The sequence below is a fragment of the Capra hircus genome, chromosome 27 (assembly GCF_001704415.2).
Source record: "Capra hircus breed San Clemente chromosome 27, ASM170441v1, whole genome shotgun sequence".
Classification (NCBI taxonomy): domain Eukaryota; kingdom Metazoa; phylum Chordata; class Mammalia; order Artiodactyla; family Bovidae; genus Capra; species Capra hircus.
In genome coordinates, this window is record NC_030834.1 from 11,068,136 (window position 1) to 11,089,656 (window position 21,521).

The 21,521-nt window shown below is 37.4% G+C and overlaps 1 protein-coding gene across 2 annotated transcripts in view; it reads left to right on the forward strand.

Annotated features, from left to right (window-relative positions):
• Positions 1-21,521, forward strand: part of LOC102168418 (disintegrin and metalloproteinase domain-containing protein 2) — a 119,529-nt gene that overhangs the window by 77,582 nt on the left and 20,426 nt on the right. For both annotated transcript variants that reach the window (XM_005698846.1, XM_005698847.1), the window contains exon 15: positions 10,933-11,038. In XM_005698846.1, coding sequence (XP_005698903.1) covers positions 10,933-11,038 — 106 coding nt within the window. The remainder of the gene's footprint in view (positions 1-10,932; positions 11,039-21,521) is intronic.

A 21,521-nucleotide genomic window follows, 5' to 3' on the forward strand; every position in this document is an offset into this window, starting at 1 on the left:
TAAAAGCTAATAAAGAGGAGAACAACAAAAATATTTAACATATTTGATTAACCCAAAAGAAGGCAAGAACAGAGTAAACTAAAGAACATAGGATGTGAAAACAAATAGTAAGGTTGGTTATTTATATTTACATACTTATAAGTTACATTAAATATAAAACCTGTGTTCAGTATTAAATTGAGAGAAAGAATATATCAAGTAGTGACAGAAGCAATTACAAGAAAATGACTAGAAAAATCAAGGCATGTTGCATTAATGATATATTTTTAAAGGCTGTAGAATATAGTGAAACCAATGACAACAAATTTAAATCTCTGTAGCAGAGAAACTTTGCCTGCCTTAGGGAACAACTGACAGCCATTTATGTTCCTAGGGGCATATGCAGCTTCTGAATGTTGAAAATCAGTCTTGGCTTAGCAGATATCTTCAAGGAAAAGAAAAGGAGATCAAATATAAAAGTTTTAGCAGTTGGAATTTAAGGAGAGGGAGCTGTCAAAACCATAGACTATTTTTCGTTGAGGCATCCTCATCCTTGGAACTCAATAGCTGCTCAGAAATTTGGTTAATTAGATTTAAAAAATTAGAAAGGCATTATGAATTTTCATACAACCACAAGATGATCAAAGACCAAATGCCAGAGGAGTTTTGCCTAAAAAGTACTTAGCCTTCCTCTACAACATTTTGCTTCATTTAGAAGTGCCTTTGCTGGTAGACTTTCCAAGGCCCACTTGACTTCACATTCCATGATGTCTGGCTCTAGATTAGTGATCACATCATCATGATTATCTCAGTTGCGAAGATCTTTTTTGTACAGTTCTTCCGTGTATTCTTGTCACCTCTTCTTAATATCTTCTGCTTCTTTTAGGTCCATACCATTTCTGTCCTTTATCAAGCCCATCTTTGCATGAAATGTTCCCTTGGTATCTCTAATTTTCTTGAAGAGATCTCTAGTCTTTCCCATTCTGCCGTTTTCCTCTATTTCTTTGCATTGATCACTGAAGAAGGCTTTCTTATCTCTTCTTGCTATTCTCTGGAACTCTGCATTCAGATGCTTATATCTTTCCTTTTGTCCTTTGCTTTTTGCCTCTCTTCTTTTCACAGCTATTTGTAAGGCCTCCCCAAACAGCCATTTTGCTTTTTTGCATTTCTTTTCCATGAGAATGGTCTTGATCCCGTCTCCTGTACAATGTCACGAACCTCATTCCATAGTTCATCAGGCACTCTATCTATCAGATCTAGGCCCTTAAATCTATTTCTCACTTCCACTGTATAATCATAAGGGATTTGATTTAGGTCATACATGAATGGTCTAGCGGATTTCCCTAATTCTTCAATTTCAGTCTGAATTTGGTAATAAGGAGTTCATGATCTGAGCCACAGTCAGCTCCTGGTCTTGTTTTTGTTGACTGTATAAAGCTTCTCCATCTTTGGCTGCAAAGAATATAATCAATCTGATTTTGGTGTTGGCCATCTGGTGATGTCCATGTGTAGAGTCTTCTCTTGTGTTGTTGGAAGAGGGTGTTTGCTATGACGAGTGCATTTTCTTGGCAAAACTCTATTAGTCTTTGCCCTGCTTCATTCCGCATTCCAAAGCCAAATTTGCCTGTTACTCCAGGTGTTTCTTGACTTCCTACTTTTGTATTCCAGTTCCCTATAATGAAAAGGACATTTTCTTTGGGCGTTAGTTCTAAAAGGTCTTGTAGGTCTTCATAAAACCATTCAACTTCAGCTTCTTCAGCGTTACTGGTTGGGGCATAGACTTGGATAACTGTGATATTGAATGGTTTGCCTTGGAGACGAACAGAGATCATTCTGTCATTTTTGAGATTGCATCCAAGTACTGCATTTCCGACTCTTTTGTTGACCATGATGACTACTCACTACTCCATTTCTTCTGAGGGATTCCTGCCCACAGTAGTAGATATAATGGTCATCTGAGTTAAATTCACCCATTCCCGTCCATTTTAGTTAGCTGATTCCTAGAATGTTGACGTTCACTCTTGCCATGTCTTGTTTGACCACTTCCAATTTGCCTTGATTCATGGACCTGACATTCCAGGTTCCTAAGCAATATTGCTCTTTACAGCATCAGACCTTGCTTCTATCACCAGTCACATCCACAGCTGGGTATTGTTTTTGCTTTGGCTTCATCCCTTCATTCTTTCTGGAGTTATTTCTCCACTGATCTCCAGTAGCATATTGGACACCTACTGACCTGGGGAGTTCCTCTTTCAGTATCCTATCATTTTGCCTTCTCATACTGTTCATGGGGTTCTCAAGGCAAGAATACTGAAGTGGTTTGCCATTCCAGTTGAGCTGTTTCAAATCCTGAAAGATGATGCTTTGAAAGTGCTGTACTCAATATGTCAGCAATTTGGAAAACTCAGCAGTGGCCACAGGCCTGGAAAAGGTCAGTTTTCATTCCAATTCCAAAGAAAAGTCAAGTCGCTCAGTCATGTCTGACTCTTTGTGACCCCATGGACTCTAGCCCACCAGGCTTCTTCCTCCATGGGATTCTCCAGGCAAGAGTACTGGAGTGGGTTGCCATTTCCTTCTCCAATTCTGAAGAAAGGCAATGCCAAAGAATGTTCAAACTACCGCACAATTGCACTCATCTCAAATGCTGGTAAAGTAATGCTCAAATATCTCCAAGCCAGGCTTCAGCAATTCATGAACCGTGAACTTCCTGATGTTCAAGCTGGTTTTAGTAAAGGCAGAGGAACCAGAGATCAAATTGCCAACATCCACTGGATCATGGAAAAAGCAAGAGAGTTCCAGAAAAACATCTATTTCTGCTTTATTGACTATGCCAAAGCCTTTGACTGTGTGGATCACAAGAAACTGTGGAAAATTCTGAAAGAGAAGGGATTACCAGACCACCTGACCTGCCTCTTGAGAAATCTGTATGCAGGTCAGGAAGCAACAGTTAGAACTGGACATAGAACAACAGACTGGTTCCAAATAGGAAAAGGAGTACGTCAAGGCTGTATATTGTCACCCTGCTTATTTAACTTATATGCAGAGTACATCATGAGAAACGCTGAACTGGAAGAAACACAAGCTGGAATCAAGATTGCCAGGAGAAATATCAATCACCTCAGATATGCAGATGACACCACCCTTATGGCAGAGAGTGAAGAGGAACTAAAAAGCCTCTTGATGAAAGTGAAAGAGGAGAGTGAAAAAGTTGGCCTAAAGCTCAGCATTCAGAAAACGAAGATCATGGCATCTGGTCCCATCACTTCATGGGAAATAGATGGGGAAACAGTGGAAACAGTGTCAGACTTTATTTTGGGGAGGCTCCAAAATCACTGCAGATGGTGATTGCAGCCATGAAATTAAAAGACGCTTACTCCTTGGAAGAAAAGTTATGACCAACCTAGATAGTATATTCAAAAGCAGAGACATTACTTTGCCGACTAAGGTCCGTCTAGTCAAGGCTATCGTTTTTCTGGTAGTCATGTATCGATGTGAGAGTTGGACTGTGAAGAAGGCTGAGCGCCAAAGAATTGATGCTTTTGAACTGTGGTGTTGGAGAAGACTCTTGAGAGTCCCTTGGACTGCAAGGAGATCCAGCCAGTCCCTTCTAAAGGAGATCAGCCCTGGGATTTCTTTGGAAGGACTGATGCTAAAGCTGAAACTCCAGTACTTTGGCCACCTCATGCGAAGAGTTGACTCATTGGAAAAGACTCTGATGCTGGGAGGGATTGGGGGCAGGAGGAGATGGGGATGACAGAGGATGACATGGCTGGATGGCATTACAGACTCAATGGATGTGAGTCTGAGTGAAAACTCCGGGAGTTGGTGATGGACAGGGAGGCCTGGCATGCTGCGATTCATGGGGTCGCAAAGAGTAGACACGACTGAGCGACTGAACTGAACTGAACTTGTTGGTGGGCTAGGAAGCTATCCTGAGGACTAAAGAGTATGTATTTATCCCTAGCAAACTTTCAGTGAAGAAAAGATAAATATCTGCAAGGTTCTGAATCAGTACAAGGGCCACACCCAAGATAACAAGGTGAATCCAGAATAAAACAGCCTTTGCTCATAGAATTGCCTGGTTGTACTTATGCGATCCCTGTCTTGCCCAATCTGCCTGACTGTTCCAACCTTCATATAGTTGCATCATGTTTTGTGATTTATTCTGCCAATAGCTTCTTTTTGATTGCAGTGCTTATTCATATAAGGTAGCAGTTCCATTGCTATTTTGCTATGTGTTTTCAATATTTTATTTTACCTTCTGTTCCTCAATAACATCTGTGTTGAATAGAGATTTTCTAGTGTAGTAGTTCAATCTCTGTGTGATTTATTTTACTGTATGTATTTAGTTATTTCTGAGTGGTTTGCTTGGTTGTTACAACTACTATCTTAAGACATTCAATTAATATGTATTTCATTTCAACAGTAAACCAAAACTTAGCTTATGTTCTATTTTTGGTGAGTAACTTCACATAAGTCTAAATGACAAAGTTTTATAATAATTGTTTTTATGCAATGGTCTTTTAAAATCTACCGAAGAGAGTCCAAACAATAAGTATATTTGCATTACCCACTATATTTTCTTTTACTTTATTTGATAGTTTACTATACTAGCATGAAGTGTCACTTCATGTGGATCCTAGTTACCTCCTATTGTTCTTTGATTTCAGCCTTAAGGATGCACTTTAGTAGATCTTACTGGAGAGGTTTGCTATAGGTCTTTCTCATTGTGTTTGTCTTGGAATGCTACAATTTCTCCTTTATTTTTTTAGGAGAGTTTAGCTGAATATAGAATCTTTAGTCTTTTCCTTTCAAAGTTCTGTAGTATCATCCCACTGTCACCTGGCTTCCTTCATCCCTAATAAAGAGTGTAATTAATTTGACCTTGATCTGTGGATCTCTTTAAGATTATTCTATGTGTATTTTTTAAACCTTCTTGTAAATACATAGATAGATATAGATACATCATTAAATATGAAAAGTTTTAAGTCATTTCTTAAAATATTTTACCACCCTTCTCTATTTTTTCCTCATTTTTGGGATCCCTATGTGCCAATATTTCATATGCTTGATGTTGCCCCACTGATCCATTAAGCTCTCTTTACTTTTCATTATTTGATTTTCTTTCTTTCTTCATACTGGATAAACTCCACTGATCTATCTTTAGGTCAATAAAGCCTGCCAGATTAAATCTATTGATTTTAAAATTTCTGTAGTGAAGTCTTTCATTTTAGTTAAAGATAGTTTTCAATTCAGAATTTCTATTTGGTTCCCTTTTTTATTTAAAAGTCTATATTAGAATTTCCCATTTAGTTTTTAAGAAATGGTTTCCTCTGGTAAGTTAACATATCTGTAATAGCTAGTTTAAGTCTTTGTCTACTGGATTCAAAATTTGAGATCTGTGAGGATATTTCCCATTGGTTGTTTTTTGTTTTTTTTTTTTCTGGGTATGTAGCATATTTTCATTTTTTTGCATGTCATGTAAAATTATTTTTTAAAGCTTTTTAATTTTTAGAAATTTTAGACGATATATTTTAACAGTTTTGATTCAGATTTCTCCAAGGGTTTTTGTTGTTCTTATTGTCTTACTGACTATTTGTTTAGTCCTGGACTAAATTTTCAGGTTATGTATTCTGTACTATGTGCAGCCACTGAGTTCTTTGCTAGTTTTTTCTTTTTCTTTTTTTTTAATCTCCCCAAACTCTTCTTTTCATTTTTAAGTCAGGCTTCCCAGGGAAAACTCCTAATTCGCACAATTTAGTGCCAAGCTGAAACCTGTCAGATACCCTTCAATGCTTTGACTGTTTATTTTCTATCCACAATGCCAAGGGACAGTTTCAAGCTTCAGGTGGTTTGCAAGACAGGCATAGCTTTCACTTCTTCCTGGTTCAGAACTTAAATATAATCCAGAGGAGTGACTGGGGACTTCTCTTTCCTAGAATTGTTCTTGGAATGTGTACATCTTTTCAGATCCAGTTGCGTATTTGAGCTTTTCAACATTCCTTATGATCATCTAGTTCTCCAAAGTTTCCTTTTAAATTCCAAGAAGGCTCTTGTTTGCCTCAACGGATGCAGTGTTGCTGTCGTATTGCTATTATTTCAGTATTTCCCTCAGTGTGAGGCTCTTTTTCCCACTGAGCTGAGCTTTTTTTCTTGTTGTTTTTCAGTCGCTATATTGCTTTCAAATCTTTGCAGCCCCATGAACTACAGCTTCCCTGTTCTTCACTATCTCCAGGGGTTTGCTCAGATTCACATCCACTGAGTCGGTGATGCTGCCTAACCATCTTATCCTCTACTGCCCTCTTTTCCTTTTGCCTTCAGTCTTTCCCAGCATCAGGGTGTTTTCCAATGAATCAGCTCTTCACATCAGGTGGCAAGCACCAGTCTCTCCAAAAAATATTCAGAACTGATTTCCTTTAGGATTGACTGATTTGATCTCTTTGCAGTTCAAAGGATTCTCGAGAGTCTTCTCTGGCACTACAATTTGAAAACATCAATTCTGCAGCACTCAGCCTTCTTTATGGTCCAGCTCTCACATCTGTACTTGACTACTGGAAAAATTACAGCTTTTACTATACAGACCTTTGCTGGTTAAGTGATGTCTCTGCTTTTTGATACTCTATCTAGGTTTGTCATAGCTTTCCTTCCAAGGAGCAAGTGTCTTTTAATTTCACAGCTGCAGTCACTGTCAGCAGTGATGTTGGAGCCCAAGAAAATTAAATCTGTCACTGCTTCCAGTTTTTCCCCTTCTATTTGCCATGAAGTGATGGTGCTCGATGCCATGTTTTTTGTATTTTGAATGTTGAGTTTCATGCCAGCTTTTTCACACTCCTCTTAGAAAAACACCCTAGGAATAGAGATTTTCTAGGTAAGTAAAAGTTTGAATAATTGTCTGACTATGTTCTGTTGCTTTTAAGAAAGCTCAAAATAGGCCAGACCTCTTCATTAGCTGTAAGGCTTTTGGCTACCATGCCGCTGAAGAAAGATGAGAATATCTCCACGGTAAAACATCATAGAGCCCTCTGTCTTAAGAACTGTATCCACCAGGATTCCATCAGAGAAACAGAATCTCACTCCAAATCTGATGCCATCCCTTCAAGCCAGAGCTTCAGACAAACAAAGGTCTCTTTCACAGGAAGACTGAGTGTGCATTTCAGCCAGTTATCTGTGCCATGTTCTGGGGCCATTAACTAGCTAGAAACTCTCTTTCCCATTATTACTGTTAACTTTAAAAACATCCACAACCTAAAAACTGAGAGTTTTGTTTTATTTGGTTGTTTTAGGACTTCAAGCTCAAGAGAGAGCATCTCAAGTAACCCTGAGAAAACTACCCCAAAGAGGCGAGGGAAGGGGCCAGGCTACATGGAACTTTTGCAGCAAATGACAGGAAGACCAAATACCAAAAGATTATTGTTAATTAAAGAAAACCAGATAACCCAAGTTAATGAATTTAGCACTTTTCTATGTATGGGAAGATGTAAGAGTCTGGGCTCACTGAAATCATTCCTTTGATTTGCACCTCAGCTATCTGGAGCCAGAATCATGTGTCTTTGACATCCTGAGCTTCCCTGGGGTTTACTATAGGGTACGGCTATAGTCTGATGACTGCTAGATCACAGGTATTCTCCTTCCTGAGTTCCCTCAAGGTTCACCTGCTCACATTGGAGGGCTGCAGTCCCCAAAGACTGTGATATCCTTAGTTACTGATACAGCAGGAAATATTCCATTTCTCATTACCATCCCAGGGGACCCCAGAACGCAAGTGCCTCTGGTCACTAGAATCAGATGACCAAGGAATGTCCCTGGGCAGAAGCCACAGAAATGAGAGCACCACATGTAAAAAGCCAGAGCCCAGGATGTATGTGAAAGCTCCCTTCCAGGAAATTCTGGCACTCTGAGGTGTGACAGGTTGAGAACCGAAATATAGCGCTCACCCTCCAAAGTCTCAGTGAAGGATTCCAGCAGGTCCCTGTTTAATCAAAAGCCTGACCCTCAGGCCACAGCTCCTGAGGTAAGCTTACAGACCTCTCTTACAGAAAGACTGGGCTCCTCTAACTGTTCCCTCTTGTCCTGCCCTGGATATGGTAGCCGGTTAAGAACTCTTTCTCCCTTAGTTACAGTCTTGTGGGAGCCTTGAGCATAAACCACACTGGCCATCAGAATCATTTCACAATTCTCTACAACCTTGTAGGTCTCATAGACATGAGCCTCTGTTTGTTATCAAAGTTGGAGGTTTCGGGGGCTCATCTTTCAGGTACAGGATTTAAAAGCTGTGGCGCCTGATGTGAGTTAAATACTTTGCCCCCTCAGGGAGGAGCTCTTGGTTTTGAGTTCCCTCCCAATTGTGGGATTGGTGTGCTGGGGTGAGTTTATGGCAAGAGCATGTCTCAGCCTTTCCTTCCTGCTTCAGTGTGGCCTTTCTCTTGTTTGCTCAGTGTAAAGTGGTCATTCCACCAGTTTTTAGCTTTTCTTCACTAGAAATTGTTTCATATGTAGCTGTAGATTTGATGTGTTTGTGAAAAGTTGCAAGTTCAAGATTTTTCTGTGTGTACTTCACCATCTTGAAATGGAACCTCTATTTCCATCAGCATTTTAAAGAGATTGCTCCATTGTTATATGACTTTCATATTTCTGAAGAAAAATCTGTCAATATTGTGTCTCTTATCTCTTTAAGCCGTGAAGATTTTTTTTGGTCTTTGATTTTTATCAGTCTCCATATTACATATTTGAATGTGTGTTTGTGAGCCTGTAAGACTGCTTAGCATTCCTAAGTGTCTTGTGACTGTGGTGTAAACACTGTACTATTATACAGATTTCTAAATTTCAAATTATGCTTGTTTGTCTCTCCATAATTATTTCAATGTATTTATTTTTGATGCCCTGCCCTCTTAAACATTTATATCTTTATAATTAATTTTAGTGTACACGTACCTTGGTTCTCGTAATTATTTTAACATATGTAGATGTCTTTGTATTTTTTTCTTGAATGCTTTATATAAAGACATATTGTTAGTTAAAAGTTTTTTTCTCTGTCTTCATCTTCATTTTTGACTTACAGAAACTGTGTTTTCAGTTTAAATGCTTCTCATATAAACACTACATCTTATATGAATACATCCACATTTTTCTTCTGCTAAGTATATGAAGTAAGAGACCAATCACTTTAATTGAATTAGAAACCAAAATTGTTAAGGTTCTGTTAGAGTTTTTATTAGGTTCACTCTATATCTAGTTCACTCTTAATTCTAAGGCACAACTCTCCAGGGCTTTCAATTGAGAGATTGTATGTATGTAACCACAATGCAGAAACTGCAGACAAATCATGATCTGCTTTCTGGAAGTCACCTATTTACATTTTAATTTCCTTCTCTTCACATGTTTCAGTTCAATTCAGTCGCTCAGTCATGTCCGACTCTTTGCGACCCCATGAACTGCAGCACGCCAGGCCTCCCTGTCCATCACCAACTCCTGGAGTTTACCCAAGCTCAGGTCCATCGAGTCAGTGATGCCATCCAGCCATCTTATCCTCTGTTGTCCCCTTTTCCTCCTGCCTTCAATCCCTCCCAGCATTAGGGTCTTTTCCAATAAGTCAATTCTTCACATGAAGTAGCCAAAGTATTGGAGTTTCAGCTTCAGCATCAGTCCTTCCAATGAACATCTAGGACTGATCTCCTTTAGGATGGACTGGTTGGACCTCCTTGCAGTCCAAGGGACTGTCAAGAGTCTTCTCCAACACCACAGTTTAAAAGCATCCATTCTTCGGCGCTCAGCTTTCTCTGTAGTCCAACTCTCACATCCATACATGACCACAGGAAAAACCATAGCCTTGACTAGACAGACCTTTGTTGGCAAAGTAATGTCTCTGCTTTTGAATATGCTATCTAGGTTGGTCATAACTTTCCTTCCAAGGAGTAAATGTCTTTTAATTTCATGGCTGCAATCACCATCTGCAGTGATTTTGGAGTCCAAAAAAATAGTCTGACATTGTTTCCACTGTTTCCCCATCTATTTCCCATGAAGTGATGGAACCAGATTCACATGTTTAGAAGGAGGAAAATGTCTTAAGAGTGGGCTGTACTATATGTTGAGGCCCCCCAAGTCTCTAATTTTATCACTATAGTAAATGATCCTCCAAATTTGGCCTTCTTTATATTCTGTTTCCCCTGGGTTAGCTTATAATTTTGATCCTCTCACACAGAACTAGGTTTGCAAATGACCTCTGGGATGAAAATCAATTGCTTATTTGCGGTTTACCACTGCCTCTAGGACTTTCAACTGAGATCCAGATGCTGGGGCTCCTTTTATGTTCTCATATTTCTTTGTGGTTAAATCAAAGGTTTTTGGCTTAATCTTCCCATTAGAGTAATAGTAAACTGCTTTTTAAGTAGATAGAATCCTGTGAGAATTAAGCACATAATGTGTGTGGATTGGATAGTAAATATGAAAATGAATCAGTTATGATTCCAAGATTTTTTGCTTTAGGTAAAGTAAGATTAAAACAAAAGATGTCATTTTAATGATTTGTCTTGAAAACACATTTACACAGAAACACTATTGACCGATAAGTCAATTATTTGTTTAAAAATGTTTCTTATATACATATATGTTTCAGGTTTACTAAAAGTTAGAAGATAAACTGCATACTGTAGTTAATCCTAAGGTATCTGTTTGGGTAGTAGACAAGATGCTTTCAATATTTAAATATTTCATTAAAGTGGTTTTTTTGTGTGTGTGACTTTAAAAATTGTTGTATGGCAAAACCAATACAATATCATAAATTAATTAACCTCCAATTAAAATAAATAAATTTATATTTTCAAAAACTATTTTATTTTCAAATTTTGTATTGTGCTCTTATGTTGTGCAATATTTTAGGCAATCTCAGAATAAATGTACTCATTAATTATTTTAAATGCAGCAGCAGTATGACTAACCACACATTGTTTTTTTCAGGCTCATCTTTTGCTCCTCTAGAGTGTTTCCAGCAGCTTAACTCTATGAACGATCAATCTGGGAACTGTGGCGTAACTCCTACTGGGTTCACACCGTGTAGCTCTGAGTATGTTCCAGGAAATCTATCTGAGAAATGTTATTTATTGTCTTAAATTTGAAAATACCATGAGATAATTTACTTTATACATAAGCAAAATGTCACTTTATCATGAAAGAGACTATATTTAACCAAACTATAAATATCTTAAGTACAGAATGTCTGTACTTATCTTTTTTAATATAAATTTATTTATTTTAATTGGAGGTTAATTACTTTACAATATTGTATTGGTTTTGCCATACATCAACATGAATCCACCACAAGTATACAAGTGTTCCCCATCCTGAAGCCCCCTCCCTCCTCCCTCCCCGTACCATCCCGATGGGTCGTCTCAGTGCACCAGCCCCGAGCATCCAGTATCATCACTTGTACCGTCTGTCCCACAGAGCATTTCATTTACATATAAGTACATTAACTGCCCATTAGTTTGAAAGGTAATTTTCATTTTTGCATGCTATCACTTTAATTTTACAAATGATGACCATTGTTTAGTAATCTAATAAAAATGCATGAATTTATGCTATCCCGGAAGTAAAGCACTGTGTTTAAGAACATGCGCTCTGCAGGCAGCCATCTTGGTTTCAAGGACTAATCCCAATGGTTACCTACTGTTGTGGCTTTGGACATGTGCCTCACGTTCCTGAGGTGTAAAACATGAATACCAGTTTCACTAACGTCTCTGGGCTTGTGCCAGTGTGGAATTTAGATACTCTAATAAACACAGCTAAAATGGGACTAACACAGAGTATGCACAATATGAGTGTTAATTGTTAATTACTATGTTCCTGCTATGTCACTTTAGTCATGTCCGACTCTTTGTCACCCTGGACTGTAGCCCACCAGGCTCCCCTGTCCATGGAATTCTCCAGGCAAGAATACTGGAGTAGGTAGCCATGCCCTCCTCCAGGGGATCTTCCCCACCCAGGGATCAAATCCAAGTCTCTTATGTCTCCTGCATTGGCAAGCAGATTCTTTACCATTAGCACCATCTGGGAAGTTCTAATCACTATGATTATTATATATATATTAGAACTAGAATGTTACTGTTATATCTTTATGCTATTTCAAACATGGTTTGATATCTAAAATAAAAATTCTATTTAAAAAATTTGTTTGCATGATTAGCAGGAAGATTTCTCATATAACCTTTACTCATATTTGCCAGTGGCTTGCATTTTGCCCAGTTGCTTTGTCCTTCTGTTTTTCAAATTCTCCTCTCCTTTCCTCCTTTCAAAATTATTTTCCTAAACCATTTGAATGTAAATTGAATACTATGCTTTATTATCCTTAAATAAATCATTGTGTCTTTCTTGGGGACAAAATTTTTTAATGGCTATATTGTAGCTGTCAAAATTCACAATAAAACTTCATTATTATCTCAATAAAGTATTTACAGTTCTTTGCTTGGTTCAGGAGCCAATCTAGAGTCACATGTTTGCAAGAGCCATAATGTATTTTTAAACTTTAATCTAGAACATTTTATTTGTTTTATTTGTTACTTTTACTTTTTAAAAAAATACTGCAGGCCAATCATTTTGTAAAATTTTTCTCAAACTGGGTTTGATAGTTAGTTAGATTCATGTTATAAATTTTGTCATACTTGCCACTAATGTGGTATTGTACCATCAAGTACAATTTTCAAAGGGCGCATCCCGATTTCTCTCAGTGTTGGATATGTTAGGTTAAACTATTTGGTAAAGTTAATTTTCTTTAGGTCTCTCAATTGTAAAGTTACTCTTTCCCTTTGTGTTTAATGCATAAACTGAGATTATAGGCATATTCTGTTCTTCAAACTTTTGCCCTCTAGTTTTAAAGTTCACTGATAATTTTCTAACTCCATTATTGCCTCTGTCTTTAAGCTAAAAATGTATTGTAGAAAGAAGTATTCCCTCCTACTTATTGATTTCTGTATTTGTCTACATCAGTTCAGACTCAGCAATTGTTACTTGACTCAATAGTATAGAATATATTACTATCATTTATTTTAATGCTTACTTTCTCAAATTGTCTCACTTTTGGCTAGTGAGAGTTTACTTTAACTGGCCACAATGTTTTTTCAAAAGTCTGTATGATACTTTAAAAACTTACAAATTTCTCTAGCACAAAAAAACAGACATCCTAGGACACTTATTATATATATATATATATTTTTTTTTTTTACCCTTGCTGTGGATTCAGCTATTTCTCTAAATAAACAAAGGAATTTCCTATTGCCTTTTATCAGAGAAGAGTACTTAGAAAACAAACATCTCAGCACCAGTTGTGCCCATTTCTACTGTTTTTCATGATCTCTAAGTCTTCTCAGTGAACAAAGGTGGAACATACAAGTATCACATAGTTATTTCTATATCCACGTGTTGTATCTCTGTTTTTAAAACATGAACTTATAGTGATCATTTTATGGCAAAATACATCTTGCATTTATGAGCTGCTTTCTTATATGCTCGAGCCCAGAAGCACAAAAATTTGTTTCACAATTGCTAAAACATATTCTGACTAAAGGAAACTTTCTAGCTCTTGTGCTTATATTCTCTTTTAAATCATTGATCTTTTTATATTAGCTGCTGTGAGGTGCTTATCTGCTAACTACATTATCTGGGTCATTTTGCCATTGATATCTAGTGCTTTATTTGCACCTATATTGTGTTTTAAGTGTTGCATACATTTATGATTTTCTTTATGAAGGTGAAGGTGAAGTCGCTCAGTTGTGTCCAACTCTTTGCGACCCCGTGGACTGTAACCTGCTAGGCTTCTTGGTCCATGGGATTCTCCAGGCAAGAATACTGGAGTGGATTGCCATTTCCTTCTCCAGGGGATCTTCCCGACCCAGGGATCGAACCCGGGTCTCCCGCATTAGAGGCAGACGCTTTAACCTCTGAGCCACCAGGGAAGCCGATTTCCCTACTTACAAACATTATATTATTTTCAGATGTAAAACATAATAATTCAATATTTTTATAAATTACACACCATACAAAGTTATTAGACAATACTGACTATACTCCCTGTGCTGCACTATTACATCCCTGCGGCTTATCTATTTTATTATACCCCTGGTGGTTTGTACCTCTTAATCCCCTTCACCCATTTGGTGCTTTCCATATCCCTCTCCGATCTGGTAACCACTAGTCTGAATCTGTGAGTATGTTCCTGTTTTTCTCACCTTTGTTTGTTTTATTTTTAGATTCCACATACAAGTAAAAGCATACGATATTTGTTTTTCTCTGTCTGATTTAGTTCAAATGCATGAATCAATATGCTCTCCAGGTCTACCCATGTTCTTGCAAACAGCAAGATTCCATTTTTTGTGACTAATATTGTCATTTATATATATATATGTATATGTATAATATACAAATAACATAAATGTATCTCACATCTATATACATTCATCTAATGGTGGGTACTTAGGTTGCCTCCATATCTTAGTCTTAGTTGCCTCCATATCTTAGTGTTAGTCTCTCAGTCATGTCTGACTCTTGGCAATCCCACGGACTGTAGCTTGCCAGGCTTCTCTGTTCATGCAATTCTCCAGGCAAGAATACTAGAGTGGGTTGTCATTTCTTCTCCAGGGGACCTTCCCGACCCAGGGATCAAACCCAGGTCTTCCGCACTGCAGGCAGTTTCTTTACCATCTGAGCCACCAGGGAAGCCCATATCTTAGCTATTTTAAATAATGCTGCAATAAACATTGGGGTACCTATATCTCTTCCAAGTAGTATTTTCCTTTTTTTCAGATAAATATCTAGGAGTGGAACTGTTGGATTGTATGGTATTTTAATTTTTTTGTTTTATGAAACTCCATACTGTTTTTCATTTACCTGTAAAAATTCCCACTAAGAGTTTACTACAGTTTCTTTTCTCTGCATCCTGACCAACCCATGTTTTTATTGTCGTTGTTTTATCCTCTTTGGTCTCTTTGAAAATAGCCATTCTGACAGATGTGAGATAATACCTCACTGTGGTTTTGATTTGCATTTCCCTGATGATTAGTAATGTTTAGTGCCTATTCATGTACCTTTTGGCTCTCTGTATGCCTTTGGGAAAATGTCTATTCAGGTCCTTGTTGTTGTTGCTGTTGTTTAGTTGCCAAGTCATGTCCAACTCTTATAGAGTTACTCTGTAAGTTACTCTTATAGACTGTAACCTGCCAGGCTCCTCTGTTTATTGGATTTCCCAGGCAAGAATACTGAAGTGGGTGCCATTTCCTTCTCCAGGGGATCTTCCCGACCCAGGGATAGAACCCATGTCTCTTGCATTGCGGGTGCATTCCTTACAACTGAGCCACCAGGGGAGCCCTATTCAGGTCCTATGCCCATATTTTAATTGAATTGGTGGGGTTTTCTATTGACTTGTATAAGTTCTTTATATATTTTGGATATTAACCCCTTTACAGATATCTTCTTCCACATTGCTTTTGTGTTTTGACCATGGTTTCCTTTACTATGTAAATTCCTTTTAGTTCAGTTGGGTCCCATTTGTTTCTCTGCTTCTTGTTGCCTTTGCCTAAGGAGATCAAAAAATATACAAATTATTAAGGTGAATGTCAAAGGACATACTGACTATGTTTTCTTTTTTAAAAAATCTTTTTATTTTATTGTATTGGCATATAATTTATGATTAACAATCTTGTAATAATTTCAGGTGGACAGAAAAGGGATGCAGCCATTCATATACATATATTAATTCTTCCCCTAACTCTCCTCCCATTCAGGCTTTCAATAGCATTAAGCAGATTTCTCTGTGCTATACAGTAGAATCTTGTTGGTCATCCATTTAAAATATAACAGTGTGTACATGTCCATCCCAAACATCTTAACTATCCCTTTCCTCCATTCTCCCAAGCCTAGCAACCATAAATTCATTCTCAGAGTCAATAAGGCTCTTGTTTCTATATTAGTTTTCTGTCTGAATGATATGTTCATTGATGAAAGTGAGTTGTTAAAGTCCCTCACTCTTATTGTGTTACTGTCTATTTCTCCCTTTAATATTGTTAGTATTTGCTTTACATGTTGAGGTGCTCCTATATTGGGTGCATATATACTTTCAATTATTGTATCTTCTTTTTGGATTGATCCCTTGATCATTATGTAGTGTCCCTCTTTGTCTCTTAAGTCTTTGTCTTAAAGTCTATCATGTGATGTGCATATTGTTACACCAGATCTCTTTTATTTTCCATTTGTATGGAATACCTTTGTTCCATCCTGTCACTCTGTGTGTGTGTGTGTCCTTAGTTCTGATGCGGGTCTCTTGTAGACAGCTTACATATATGTCTTATCTTTGTATCCACTCAGCCAGTCTATGCGTTTTGGTTGGTGCATTTAATCCATTTACATTTAAGGTAATTAACAATATGTATGTTCCTACTTTGTTATTCAGTCACCATGTCATGTCTAACTCTCTGGGACCCCATGAATTGCAGCATTCCAGGTTTCCCTGCACTTTACTATCTCCCTGAGTTTGCTCAAACTCATATCCGTTGCCTGGAAAATCCCATGGACAGAGGAGACTGGTGGGCGACATTCCATGGAGTTGCAAAGAGTCAAGCAACTGAGTACACACACACACACACACACACACACACACACACACACAGCCACAGAAGTAGCAGTAACCTGTCTACAAGGGAAGGATTCAATCCAATGAGAAAAAATACAATCCATTACCAAGACATGTTTGTGTCCATTAGATAGAGAAAGCTGAATAAAATCTATTTGCTGATCTACAAGTGGTACATTAGGCAGTTTAAAGTTTCCAGGAGAAATGCAGACGGATTTTCCTGAATTGTGTTTCAGACGCATGGGGCAAAGTAGGCACTCTTTGCATTAATGTTTCCATCAGTTCATAAAGTGGACCAATGATTCAATGCATGTCTGGTAGTCAGTAATGGAAATTTCAGAGCCTCTGGCAGTACTGAATTCAGTATTCAAACTGAAGTTTTCTATTTTTATTGGGTCATCAGTTATTAGATTTCCAATATTGTTTTTCTTTTTTCTGAGGCAAAAATAATATTATTATTTCTTGTCATCCTTTTTTCTCCATTCCCCACACTTTATTAGCTTCCATCCCTACCTAAAGTAAAATATTCACTATATTTGAGATGCATAGTGTCTTCCTTAGCATCTCTGTGGATAAGCCCAGGCAATATATTTTGGCCTTTACTTGGGAAGGAAGGCAATACACCTGGACAGTATATGCCCCACAGTTTTAACAAAAGTCCCCCCTACTCCCAAGCCATAAAAGCTGATTTAGATGCTATACCATTCCTTGGAGGCTCTACTTAATTACAATATATAGACAATTTTCTTCTCTGCTCCCTAACGCAGGCCTCTTCATAAGAAGATAGCATCTATCTGTTAAAACTTTTAGCCTTAGAGGGACACAGTCTCCAAAGAAAAGTTCAGTTTGCTCAAACTCAGGTTTGATATTTGGGGCACCTAATCTCAGAACAAGGGCTACATTAGATCCAGTACTCCAAACTAAGTGCCACTTGTGAGGTTTTCTTAGACTACCTAGGTAATGTTGAAATGAGAATTCCAAACTTCTCTCTTCTGCCCAAACTTTGTATATTTGACTAAAAATAACAAACCTTATCCTATTATTTAGGAAGATCAGGGTGACATAGCCTTGAAAGCCTAAAAGAAAACTGTAAATCTCCCTGCCCTTAGACATCCCAACTATCAACTTTTCTCCTCCCCCTCTCCGCCCCAACCACCTTTTTTTTTAATTTAAAAGGAAGGAAGTGTCCTTGGGATACTGACCCTAAAACACTAGGGAAACCGTTGACTCATAGGATATCAATAGCCAACAGCTAGACCCTGTAACATGAGGATAACTCTTTTGCCTCAGTGCCAGGCCACTATCCTCTTAGTCAAGGTGACCAAGACATAGTCTTGGAATCCTTTTTAACATCTTTGTACCTCATAAAAGAAGTCCTTCTGAATTCTCATCACACTCAACATTCTCTGGCCAGTCATCGCATCTCCTATAAAATTGTCTTAATAACCACTTCCCATATAACTTCTCATATAGCTTTTTTTACTGTAATAATCTTGTCTTAAAACACTACCTCTTTATTCATATAAAGTTTGTTAAAGTAGAAAACAGCATACTAATAACAGAGTGTATGGATTTTCTTGTTGAAGCTTTTATCATTTTCCTTAATTTTATTTGATTTTTAAATTTACATAGACTATAAATATTGAATATACAACTTGATAAATAATTCCATTTGCAGAAATGTTTCCTCCAGTCTGTGCCCCATACAACCTATGTTGTTTTCTTAATGGTAATAGATAAATGTATTCTGTTCAAAAACTCCATACTAATAGAATGCTACAGTATGCTTTTTTTTGTATGCCATAATACGCCCAGGACAATTTTTTTGTGATTAAAATAAACTGCTCTTGTCATAGTATTTCAGTTTTTATTACTGAGTAATTATGAATATCACTAAAATTATATACAAAATTATACATGTATTTATAATTAATACAATATATACTTATATATTTATATATTATATTTTTTATGATCAATTATGCGGTGCATTTTGTTGTTGTTCATCTTGGCTATCATGAATAAAGCTGCTCTTTTCAGGATCAGGTCTTTGCAGCAAATATATTTCCACTTATATTGGAAAGATACATACATACATAGGAATATAATTGCTAATTCTTGTAATTTCATATTAACATTTTAAAAAATTTACCAAATTGCTTTCCAAAGTGGCTAAGCACTTTTAAATGCAAACTAGCAGAGTCTAAGAATTCTATTTCCTCCATAATTTGTTACTACTTGGTAACATCAGTCATTTTTATTTTAGCCATTCTACTTCTAACTTGCTTTTGTTTCCATTTGCATTTGTCTAACTGATATTTAGAGCATTTTCTAAGCCTTTTATGTTACTGTGTGTGTCTTTCTCTATGATGAATCTTAAATTTTTTCCAGTTTATTTGGAATGGTTTAGGATCAGGAAGCAACAGTTAGAACTGGACATAGAACAACAGACTGGTTCCAAATAGGAAAAGGAGTACGTCAAGGCTGTATATTGTCACCCTCCTTATTTAACTTCTATGCAGAGTACATCATGAGAAATGCTGGGCTGGAAGAAGCACAAGCTGGAATCAAGATTGCAGGTAGAAATATCAAGAACCTCAGATATGCAGATGACACCACCCTTATGGCAGAAAGTGAAGAGGAACTAAAAAGTTTCTTGATGAAAGTGAAAGAGGAGAGTGATAAAGTTGGCTTAAAGCTCAACATTCAGAAAACGAAGATCATGGCATCTGGTCCCATCACTTCATGGGAAATAGATGGGGAAACAGTGGAAACAGTGTGAAACTTTATATTTGGGGGCTCCAAAATCACTGCAGATGGTGACTGTAGCCATGAAATTAAAATACACTTACTCCTTGGAAGAAAAGTTATGACCAACCTAGGTAGCATATTGAAGAGCAGAGACATTACTTTGCCAACAAAGGTCCGTCTAGTCAAGGCTATGGTTTTTCCAGTGGTCATGTATGGATGTGAGAGTTGGACTGTGAAGAAAGCTGAGCGCCAAAGAATTGATCCTTTTGAACTGTAGTGTTGGAGTAGACTCTTGAGAGTCCTTTGGACTGCAAGGAAATCCACCCAGTCCATTCTGAAGGAAATCAGCCCTGGGATTTCTTTGGAAGGAATGATGCTAAAGCTGAAACTCCAGTACTTTGGCCACCTCATGCGAAGAGTTGACTCTTTGGAAAAGACTCTGATGCTAGGAGGGATTGGGGGCAGGAGGAGAAGGGGACGACAGAGGATGAAGCTGGATGGCATCACTGACTCGATGGACGTGAGTCTGCATGAACTCCGGGAGTTGGTGATGGACAGGGAGGCCTGGCGTGCTGCAATTCATGGGGTCGCAAAGAGTCGGACACGACTGAGCGACTGAACTGAACTGAACTGAGCCTTCTTATCGCTGAATTTTACCTATGAATGTTTTTATTCTGAACTAACTGCAGATTCTTGGGAAATTTCAAAAGTAACCTAGAAAGAATACAGAGGACCCTGTATACTTCAGCTGTTTTCCCCAAATGGTAACCTCAAATGACTTATATATCTTATCTGTAGTAAAATATCCAAGCCAGGAAATTGACACTGGTAAATTCACAGACATTACTCCTCATATTGGAGAAGGAAATTGCAACCCACTCCAGTATTCTTGCCTTGAGAATCCCATGGACTGAGGAGCCTGGTGGACTGCAGTCCATGGGGTCACAAAGAGTCGGACATGACTGAGTGACTTTACTTACTTACTTACTTACTCCTCATATATCATCAGTTTCCCATGGATTTATTTGTGGTGTGTGTGTACGTGTATGTGGGTTTGAACTGCCGTCTTGTCAATATTGCATTGCAAAGTGATAAATATAGAATGTCTGGGTTTATTTCAGTGTTCTTTCCTTTTTCTCAATCAGGTTTTAGTTTTCAGTGTTCAAGTGTTGCATGTATTTTAAGTATATTGCTGTATGTTTTGCTTTTGAAAATATTGTGAACAGAATGGTTTTCTAAATTTTATTTTCTCATTGTTCACTGCCAGTATCTACTAAAAATAACAATGCAAATCATATATTGATCTTTTATATTGTGTGAACCACATAAATCCTCTCTTTCTCCTTTTGTGTGTGAGCTTCTTAGTATTTCCATGTCCAGGATCATGTAATCTGCAAATGAAGTCTGAATTATCCTTTTCTAATTAGGATCCCTTTATTTTGTTTTTCTTGCTTGACTGTGTACATATCTACCGAAATGTTGAACTGTAAGTGGAGAAAGAAAAGATTTACTTATTACCAATTTTATGAGACAAATTTAGCCATTACAAGGAAGTTTATTGTTAGCTGTAGGTTTTTTTGTTAATACCCTTTATCTGATTTGGAAATTCCCCCTATATTTCTACTTTTCTGAGAATTTTTAATCTTACATGGTGGTTGTATTTTTAGTGCTTTTCATACATCTATTTTCATGAATCTGTTTTTGATGCATTTTCCCTATTGATATAATTTATTACAGATGTTAAAAATCATAAGCCATGTTCTTATTATTCACTCTAACAATGTCTGGCTTTTAACTGATTGTTTATAGACCATTTCCATTAAAAGTGATTACTGATGTACTATCTTCAGATAACAGAGTAATAGTTCACATTCAAATGCTGTAATTATACACTCCTTCATGTGTGGTGAAGGTGTACTATAATGGTTTCCCAATTCCTCCATCCAGTCCCTTGTGAGGCTTCTTGTTGCTTACTTTGCTTATACATATACAGTAAATATCCAATACATTCTTTGTATTATTTTTAATATAAATTTATTTATTTTAATTGGAGGTTAATTATAATATTGTATTGGTTTTGATATACATCAACATGTATCTGCCACAGGTATACATGTGTTCCCCACCCTGAACCCTCCTCCCTCCTCCCTCCTCGTACCATCCCTCTGGGTCATCTCAG